General features: G+C 38.8%; 1 protein-coding gene across 1 annotated transcript in view; it reads right to left on the bottom strand.

Annotated features, from left to right (window-relative positions):
• PLB1 (phospholipase B1) overlaps positions 1-8427 on the bottom strand; it is a 121545-nt gene extending 113118 nt beyond the window's left edge. The window contains exon 1 of the mRNA XM_047069218.1: positions 8373-8427. Within this exon, the coding sequence (XP_046925174.1) occupies positions 8373-8427 (55 nt within the window). The remainder of the gene's footprint in view (positions 1-8372) is intronic.
• Between the last annotated feature and the right edge of the window lie 2692 nt (positions 8428-11119).

An 11119-nucleotide genomic window follows, 5' to 3' on the forward strand; every position in this document is an offset into this window, starting at 1 on the left:
TCAACATGTACTTGAAATGAACACATTCCCAGAAAGACAAAACTTTCCAAAACATACTTATAAGAAATAAAAATATGAATAATTCTATAACCATTTAGAAAACTGAGTCAGGGGATGGGAGAAGATATTTGCTAATGACCTATCAGATAAAGGGTTAGAATCCAAAATCTATAAAGAACTTACCAAACTCAACACCTGAAAAACAAATAATCCAGTGAAGAAATGGGAAGACATGAATAGACACTTTTCCAAAGAAGACATCCAGATGGCCAACTGACACATGAAAAGATGCTCAGCATCACTCATCATCAGGGAAATACAAATCAAAACCACACTGAGATATCACCTCACACAGGTCAGAGTGGCTAAAATTAACAACTCAGGAAACAACAGATGCTGGCAAGGATGTGGAGAAAGGGGACCCTCTTGCACTGTTGGTGGGAATGCAAACGAGTGCAACTCTCTGGGAAACAGTGTGGAGGTTCCTCAAAAAATTAAAAATAGAATTACCCTATGACACAGCAATAGCACTACTAGGAATTTATCCAAAGGATAGAGGAGTGCCGATTCATAGGGGCACATGTACCCCTATGTTTATAGCAGTGCTATCAACAATAGCCAAATTATGGAAAGAACCCAAATGTGGCTGGTCTGATGAATGGATAAAGATGTGGTTTCTATATACAATGGCATACTACTCACCAGTGATAAAGAATGAAATCTTGCCATTTGCAACAACGTGGATGAAACTGGAGATTATAATACTAAGTGAAATACGTCAGTCAGAGAAAGACAGATATCATGTTTTCATTCATATGTGGAATTTGAGAAACTGAACAGAAGACCATAGGGGAAGGGAAAGGGAAAAATAGTTTCAAACAGAGAGGGAGGCAAACTATAAGAGGCTCTTAAATACAGAGAACAAACTGAGAGTTGATGGTGGGGTGGAAGGAGAGGAAAATAGGTGATGGGCATTGAGGAGGGCACTTGTTGGGATGAGCACTGGGTGTTGTATGTAAGTGATGAGTCATGGGAATCTACTCCCAAAGTCAAGAGCACTCTATATACACTGTATGTTAGCTAACTTGACAATAAATTATATTTTTAAAAATAATTTAAAAAATAAAAAACTGAGTCAGTAGTCAAAAATCTAGCAAAATATAATATTCTAGGCTATTGGTGAGTTCTACCAAGTAAAGGAAAATATTCCATTCATATATTTTATATAATTTTTTTAAGTAAACTCTACCCCCCAACATGGGGCTTGAACTTGTGGCCTCAAGATCAAGAGTCTCATGCTCTACTGACTGAGAGAGCCAGATACAACGAATTCCATTCATATTAAAAACTATTCAAGAAAGAAAAATAGAAACACTCCCAAATACATTTTACGAGAATGTAGAACACTGATATCAAAATCCAACAAGGGCACCAAGAGAAAAGAAAACGACAGTTCAATTTCATTCATGAACATGTAAGAAAAAGAATCCTACACAAGTGTTAGCAAACTAAATCCAGCAGTACAGTCGACCCTTGAACAACTGGAGGTTGGAGCACTGACCCTCCACACAGACAGAATCTATGCATAACTTTTGATTCCTCCCCAAATTTACTAATAGCCCACTGTTGACCAGAATCTTTACCAATAACATAGTCAACTAACACATATTTTGTTTTTTATATGGATTATATACTGTATTCTTATAATAAAGCAAGCTAGAGAAAAGAAAATGTTAATAAGGAAGAGAAAATACGTGTATAGAGCTTTGTGTTTATCCATAAGTTTACATCATCTGTTTACAAGATGAATTATCTGTTGTACTTAACATCGATATTGCCTTAAAGGATACAAAATACTCTAGATGGTATATGTGTTATGAATACCAGACATCAAAAATGAAAAGATAATGTGTGGTTTCTGTGTAAATTTTGATAATTTTTAACTTTTCATAATAGATTAGTATACATTTTAATGGTAGTAAATAATAAAATAGACTAGTATTTACATAGAATTAACACATTCATGACATCCCTAACTTTTTCTTAATGTTTTTGATATTTCCAGGCTATGCTGTTTCTGAGTTGTTTCGAATTGTCACAAATCTCCAAAAAATTTTCCAAAAGTTTGTTGAAAGAAATTGGATATAGGTGGACCCACATGGTTCAAATCCATGTTTTCTAGGGCCAGTGGTATATAAAGACAAAATATACCATGACCAACTCGATTTTATTCCAGGAATGCACAGATAGCCCAATATTAGCAAATCTATTAATATAATTCAAAATAATAACTAATCTAAGGGGGGGGAATAAGATTATTTCCACAGATGCTAAAAAGACACTCAACAAACTTTAACATTCATTCCTGATAAAAACACTCAAGGAAATAGAAATGTATGGATATTTCATTAATGCAAACACACACACACACACACACACACGTGTGTGAGTGTGTGTATTTATGCATGTATGGATAATTCCCAAAGGCCATCATCCAACTGAATAGGGAGAAATTTACCTCTTACTAAGGTCAGGAACAAGGTGAGAATTGCCACTATCACCACTACTATTTAATATGGTATTGGAATATTAGCCAATTCAATTAGGAAAAAATAAATACAGGAAGAAGAATTAGAAACGAAGGAAAACTCTTATCTGTTAATGATATGGGTGTATAATTGCTCTAGAGAATTAACGATAAAACTAATTCAAAAGGTATAATAATGTAGCAAGATAGAAAGTATAAAATTAACATGCAAAATGTAAAAGCCTTTGTATATACCAATATATGAGCTGGCCCAGTTGGAAGTATAGTGGAAGAGAATAAAAAACATTTATAATAATTATAAAAGATTAAGTACTTCTGGATAAGCCTAGTTTCATTTTAATTTTAAGTGAATTTCAATAAAAATGCCAATGGATTTTTTTCCAAAGCTAGATGAATTGATTCTAAAGTTCATTTGGCAAAATAAACATGCAAAAATAGCTATTAAAAACCCTGAAGAAAAGAGCAGTGAACGTAGACCATTACAAAATGGTCACAAATACACATCTGTGGATGCGTGTCACTTTACAATGTAACTTTGCTGCTCCTTCCGTCTAGAGAAGTCTATTTCTCTTCCACTTAAACCTGAGGTTGCCCATATGAATTGCTTGGGCCAATGGGATGTTATCAAACATTTGCAAGCAGAGACTTGAAAAGTGCTAGCACATTGGGACTTAACCTTTTCCATTACTTTTTTGGAACCTGAGATCACATGGTCTTTAAAAATAAGAAAAGATACTCAACTTCCTTTGTAATCAGAGAAATTAAACTAAAAATGCCATTTCTCACCTGTGACCTTTGCAAAAGTTCTAAAGCTTGACTATATAGTATATTGTCAAGCTACGGAGAAGATGACATTTTATTTATATACTACCAGGGGGAATATAAAATGGTACAATCCTTACGGAGGAAAATTTGGCAACATCCAACAAAACTATGTGTGTTTACCCTTTGACTCCTAAGTTCTAGGAACTTATCCTAAGCTCTACCTCCAACAACATGAAAAAGACATATGCACATGATTGTTCACGACAACACTACTTATAATAGCAAAATATTGGAAACAACCTAATGGCCACATCAGGAGACTTGTTGAATATATACGGTAATAGTGGAATAGTCTACAGTTGGAAAAAAATGAAAAAGATCTGAATAGATACAATATAATCTCAGGATACATTAGGTGAAGAAAATTAAAATAAACAAAAAAGCATACAGTAGGTTATCATTTGTGCAAGAAGGAAGACAAAATAAAGTATATTGCAAAAAGAAATATAGTGAAGATATGAAAATAATGAAATTGGTTATCTACATGAATAAGTAGAAAAGAAAGGCTAGAGGAGATGGAACTTCTCTGAGTGTCTTTTTTCACATAGTTCTGACTTCTGAACCATGTTAATGTTCTATATATTCAAAAGATAAACTAAAATCAACAAGAATGGGAGAAACCCTATAACTGAATACAGAGACAAACTTAACTATGTGTCCGATAGATAACCATACAGTGAGAACAAAAGAAATAGAATTAATCCCAGTGATTTTGAACTAAGTATATTGATTATATACCGTGAGTGTGATATACTCGAAGGAAAAAGAATGGCAAGAAACCATTGTTATTGGTGCTATTGTCATTGGTGCTATTAGAGTAGCTCCAATATTATGTTGTATCACAAGACTCAGCAAACAAAAAGATTTATTGTTGCTTTTGTAACCTTGGTTTGCACTGTGAAAGAAGGACAAAACCAATCTGAAATGGGGGAAGGAGATAAAAGGCTAATTCTACCTAGAGATCATTTGTATACATTTATTTTTTAAAAAGGAAACTCTACTTCTTAGCTCTGTCCACTGGGTGAGCTTGGACATAACTCCAGCAGCAATGAACACCCCTAGCACCTAATCTTGGTTTCTAAATAAAATCCCCCAACAACTGGAACCTTGAAGAAATGGCTAATTGCATGGCTGAGATTGGAAAAATACAGGATTAGTTGGAATGGCTTGTTCCATAAAACTAAAAAGTGCTTAAAAATGGATGGGGACACAGGAGGCAGTATGAAGGCGTCTCACTGACCAAATCCATAATTCCTTGAGCATCGAAATGAATAGCAACCTGAATGGATTATACCACGCTAATAAAAGAATCCATAGAAGCACCTGGGTGGCTCAGTTGGTTAAGTGTCCGACTTTGGCTCGGGTCATGATCTCCCTGTCTGTGGGCTCGAACCCCGTGTCAGGCTCAGTGCTGACAGCTCAGAGCCTGGAGCCTGTTTCAGATTCTGTGTCTCCCTCTCTCTCTGCCCCTCCCCTCATGCTCTCTCTGTCTCTCTTTCTTGAAAACAAACATTTAAAAATTTTTTAAATAATAAAAGAACCCATAAATCTATTTTATATTTAAAAAATAAAACATAATAAGAATGGGGTAGAGAAGAGAATCTCTTATTTTTTTTAATGGGGGAATGCCAACTAACAATGTTAGAAGGAATGAGAGACATTTTAAAATCACCACGTTACAGTCACCCTGGTAATATTCAGTTCAGGCAAGAATCATCAGTGGATGGGAAAACCATTGGGTAGAAGAATGGTCACATAGGATCACAGTTCCTCCTCACAGATAACTTATAAATCACATGGGGGGAGGCACCCTTACAAGGGAGAACTCTGGCAGACACACCTTAATCAAATTACCAAACTTAACACAATCAATTAGGGTATTTACCAGCATCACATGTATCCCCCAATGCAATACCTTAAGGACAAAACATGATCTATTTTTTGTTTCTTCCCAGAGAGTTTAATCTGATTCCAGCAAAAAAAAAAAAAAAAAAAAAAAACAAAAAACAAAAACAAAAACAAAAAACAAAAAACACAACCAATTTGGACAAATCCAAATTGAAGTGCATACACACAAAAAGCCAGCCTAAAGTTTTCATCGACACAAAAGGACAAACCAGGAGACTAAAGAACTATTCTAGACTAAAAGAGATGGAAAAGACAGGGTAAGTAAATACAATGTGTGGTCTACAGTAAATCTAATAAGCAATGACTGAAAAAAATGAATAAAATAATAAAGTCAATTCATCACAATAGCAAATTTAATGGAGTCAATCATATAATCTTCTCAATAAGTGCAGAAAAAAATATTAGATAAAATCCAATATCCACTCATGATTTTTTAAAAATCTTAGCAAATTAGTAACAAGATAGAACTGCTTAGTCTTATAAAGAGTATTTGCAGAAAAGCCTACAGCATATACCATACATACTGACAAAATGTTAAACACTTTCTTTTTGAACTTGGGAATAAGGATGCCTCCAAACATCACTTCCATGAAAAATTGTAGTGGAGCCAGCACAGGAAGAAAAGTAAAAGAAAGAAACAGTATATAGGTTGAAAAGAGAGCAACAAAACTGTCATTATTGGCAGGGTTGTGTATATAGAAAATCCAAAAGAATATGCAGATAACTTATTAAAATTTATAAGAACTTAATTGGGTTCACAATCAATATATAAAAATCAATTCCATAGACAAATAAACATTTTCAAAACAAACATTTAAAAATCCATTCAGACAACAAAAGGTCATATGCCTAAGAATAATTAAACAAAACATACACAAGCCCTCACCAGAGAAACTATAAAACTTCAAGAGGCATTAAAGAAGATCTAAATATATGCTCATGATTTGGAAGACTCAATATTGTAAAGATGTTTGTTGTCCCGAACTTGATTCATAGAATTCAGAGCAATTTTCATCAAAATCCCGACAGGTTTTTTGAGGGGTAGAAATTGACAGAAAGTAAATTGTATATGGAAGTTCAAAGTCAAGTCATTTCTAAGAAGAAAAAAAATAGAAAGACCCGTTTCCTCCAATAATAAAACTTACTATAAAGCTGCAGTATTGAGACAATGTGCTGTAGGCAAAGGGGCAGACAAATGGATAGATAAAGCTGAGTTCTGAAACTGATGCAAGCACATCTGAGCCCTTTCCATATGAACAGAAAGGGCTCTTCACAGCAGTGAGGAAACCGTGGACTTCACCGTAAATAGTGTGGAGACAACTAGGTATTTGCACAAAAAGAAGTGTGTAAAAGTCGGTTCCTCTCTTACACTAGTCACAAAAACCAATCCCAGGTGAATTCAAGACCCAAATGAGAAAAGAAAATCTATGAAGTTTTAGAAGGAGATATGGGATATCATCAAGACCTCAAGGCAGGAGAGGAGTTCTTAAATAAGACCCAAAGAGCACAAACCATGAAGATTAAAAATGTTAGTAAAAGGTGAAATATTTATATGATCTGAAGGGAAACCAGAGTATAAGATCGAAAACTTTAGAAATAAAGAGACAGAACACAAAACTGACAACAGCCAGACGACTGATAAAACTGAACTCTGACCAGCACACCAGCAGGAAACCCAACCACCACCCCAGCAGCCATCAGTCTAGAACAGTGAGGACCTGGTCCCCGGATTGCAGCTTCCCTACTTTTTGTCCCTGCTTCCAATTCAGGACCAACCACAGAAAGCCACATATGTTCCCCAAATGAATCATGTCAGATGCCTCGCTTCTCATTAGCCTGCCTCCAACTTCCCCATGGCAACAGCTTCCAGTCAGAGCACACCTGAGTCCTTCCCCTTTTCACTGTCAGGCTTTCCCACACCCCTGCCTGCGCTGGCGTCTCCCCAAAGTGAATGTTGCTGCCTTCCCTGCTTCAGCAACCTCTGAATTGCCTCCATTTTTTCTCGTTTGGGTCATCCTCATTTATTTCCCCCAAATCCAGAATTTTGCTCGTCTAAAGTCTCCATAAAGAGAGCAGAAAGACAAGGTTCAGAAAACATTAGCTGTACCTGTCACCCACAAAGAGCAAGTGCACAGCATGTATGAAAAAACCCCTTAAATCATGGGAAAAAAGGAAAAACCTATACAAAAATGGGAACACACTTGAATAGGCACTTCACAAAAGAGGAATTAATATGGATCAAACATGAAGGAAAAAGCTCCTCTGCCTCATTTAGCAATCAGGAAAATATGATCACCCTGGATATTAAGCATAGCAAGCATTATTATCCTCCCCTTGCCTCATACCCTGCACCCTTGAGCACCACGCTCCCCACCCCACCCCACCCTCCACCCCCCACACACCTCCATTAGACAGGGTAACAAACCTGTCCAAGGTAAGCAGCAAGACTGGTGCTTGGACCCCAGCCAGACCTCTGGGGGCTAGAGGGAAAGTGCTTTCCCTCTCTGGGCCCAGGCCTCTCATATGGAGAGGCCAAAAAATCATCTTTAAGGCTTTCCAAACAAAGAGGAGCCAGAGGTCAGGAGAAGAGAGGCAAAGGGGATGTGGCAGAGGCACAATCTTCTCCTAATCATTAGTTCAGGAGAAATCCAAAGCTCTGACTAGTAGCCCACTCATTTCTGAAACCTACCTTCCTCTTTCCTTTTAGCAAAAACAAAACAAAGCCTGTAAATAGTAGTACTACCATTTTAAGGATGAGAAAGAAAGAAAAAAAAATCAAGGTCCAGGGAGCTAGAACTTGCTCAAGGCCACACAGCACAGAGAACTAGAGCCTGGGTCTTTGTGACTCCCTCTACCGACGGCTTTTTTCTGCACCACAGAACTGTTACCCATCAGCACTTTTCACCTATCCCCAGACCTGCCTCTTGCCTCACAGCTGTGGGCACTTGAATCTCAGCATTCCAGCCTGCTTGGGTCTAACCTGTGCATTCTGTGCTCATGAAAAAGAGGTATTCCTCTCTCAAGCTCTAAGCAACAAGGGACATCAGCAGGCTGACCCATTAGTTGCCCTCTGAGCAAAAGGAAGACTTACCTTGCCCCAGAAGCAACAGCAGCCCCAGGAGGAAGATGCGTGGCTGCAGCCCCATGCCAGAATCGTCCAGGTGTCCCAGCCTTGGATGAATGGTTTGCACAGGTGGAGGCTGCCACACTTCCTCCTGCTTTTATTCTCCTCTGTTGTCTGATAGTACACCTGTCATAAATTTTACTGTGTTCACCTTTGAAAGGGTGCAGTGGCCAGCTGTAAATGATAAATATTAACATTTAGACAGAAGATTTCTCAAGGTAGATAGGTCAAAGATGGGTAGCATGTTCTAGACAAAGGCACCAAAAGACCAGGACCACATAGCCCCCTTTATATGGCCTCCCAGAATCGTAGGCGTCCAGAAATCAGGCACTGACAGGCTGGGAGGAGTTTAGGATTGGAAATACAGGGCTGGAATCTCAGATTAACCACACCTGTGAGATCTAGGGTGAGTCCCTTAATGTGGCCTTAGCTTTTCAGCTGTAAGCCATGGAAATAAAAGCCACAAATTGAGTGAAAGTACTTAGTAACAACTGTAAACCATAAAGCCCCCTCCAAATGTGACATCTCTTAGTGTCTGAGGAGCACAGCTGAGTTCCCCAGTCTACAAGATCCAGAAAGGTTTGTTTCTGTCCCTCTCTTCCAAAGCCATGGGTGGTGGGGGGGGGGGTGTTAGAGTGATGTGCACGCCACACATTGATTGTCTGCAAGTTGAATTGAGAGATACAAGCCAGAGAGGTGAGCCCTTGGAATGCATTTGACAGAATTAGCATTTTGCTTTGGGCGACTGACGTTGAAATGCTGGGCAGGGTCTAAACTGGGCAGACAGAGTCGGGATTTAAAGCCTCAGTGACAAATATCCTTGGGGGTGAAATTTAAATATTTTCCACAAATATCAAGTAACATTCGCCTTTGGGTAACATGGCCAAATATATGTAAATCATCCTTGCATTCTGGCCACAGTTATGGCAGCAAGGCTGAGAGCCAGACTTCTGAACTCCAGCTTGGGGACCTGGAGCTGGTTTCTATTGTTCAGCCTTGGTCTTCATCTGCTGACATCTTTTTCTGTATGTTTAAAATCACAGTTATAGGTTGGTTATCTTGAGTATAAAGTGAAGTCTAAGTGGGCGGCCCTCTGTTCCTGGCTCTCTGTTATTAAGGTATTGTCTTCCTTTCTCATCTGCTCAATAAAATGTGACTTGTGGGTGACCACTGATTTAGCCATGCCAAAGCCTCAGCCTCAGAGCCGTATGTGATGTGATGAGGTCACATCAGGCGTGTATGGCCGCTGTTACAACAGGCCCAGCTGGCCATAGGCTGGTTCCAGAGTCTGGCTGAGAGCAGCATGCACAGAGAAGGAAGAAGAAAATACACCCGAGAAGGGGTATGCAAGGGCCATTTGGGCATAGATGTTCCTGACCATTGGACACTTACTATCTTCACTAATTGGCCACAAGCTCAACAAGAGACCCAAAGCTGCTGTCTCACTACTAACGACAACAGGAGTCCCTCCTAGCTCCATGCCACCAGCAGCTTTGAGAAGCATCCCTGATGCTTGGACTGAATGAAAAGTCACAGGTTCCCATTCAACTTGGGCCCGTTGGAGGTAGGGTAGGACACGTCATGGGAAATGGACAGAAATAGCCTGGCTTTACAATCTGTGTATTTGCTTCCACCTCTTAATGTTTCTCTGCACGACCACCATGGCCCCACTGGGTTGGCACACACACCAACCTCCAACCTTTTTTACATTTAGAAGCATTGAGAAATGAATTAAAAACATTTTTAACCTTTATGAGGAATTTTAGTATAGGACAGACTGAATTCCCTCTGAGATATAAGAAATCTTGGAGTCCTGTCAACACATTAAGGAATCCTCATCAGTTATGAGGCAGTGGGGGAGTAACATCTCTTGGACACTCTTACCAGGCACCGTTGGCACTCTTCACATGCATTAGCTTAATTACCACTGATCATCTATTAGCAGCTATGAAAACTAGGGGGGCAGTACTTGTCAAAAGCCAGAAACAAGCTCCATCACTTTTTGATACAATTTTCTTCTCTGAGTTTTGCTGTTACAATGTCCTAAGATGACATATCCTAGAGGAGGGAAGATGCTCCATTTGAAATTTTAGCAACAATTAGCAGATGTTCCTTTTGGGAAAGGCACAGGCCCATGGATTCAAATCTTCCAGCAAAGGCAGTCCAAGCCTCCCTCAGAAGACATCTCAGGGATTGGAAAAGCTGAGTGCTTGCTGTTGTCCGGAAATCCACAAGGGGGTGCTAGACCAAGCCTCAGCCGCAGGGCCCATGCGGATCAAAGCAGCACTGGCTGCGAAAGAGTTTTTCAAACTGCGGTTACAACCCATGATTATCCCATGAATTTAATTTGGTGCATGATCAATCCATTTAAAAAAATTAAATGGAATATAAAATATCTGAGGACATTGCATACAGTAAGGGTAAGTAATGTTTTGGGAAACTTGTTTCAGTCACAGGCGGTGATGCAATATGTCTTTCTTAATATGGGTCATTAAAAAAGAAATTGAAAACCACTCCCTCAGCCATCAGTAGATCAGTTCCATAAACAAATCCCTAGGCTTCAAGAAAGAAAACAGGTTTGTTCTTCCCTCTGGTTAAAGATGCACCTACACCAAATTCCCTGTGCTAACAGCTAGAAACAATGCCTGTGATTGGCTCTGGGCCTTGGGAAGAAAGTATAAATCAAACTTATTAGCAGTTGTGAGAAGACAGGG

This window comes from Lynx rufus, unplaced genomic scaffold, assembly GCF_022079265.1.
Source record: "Lynx rufus isolate CCGP_SWC_20201006 ecotype Redwood Valley unplaced genomic scaffold, mLynRuf1.p SCAF_8, whole genome shotgun sequence".
Classification (NCBI taxonomy): domain Eukaryota; kingdom Metazoa; phylum Chordata; class Mammalia; order Carnivora; family Felidae; genus Lynx; species Lynx rufus.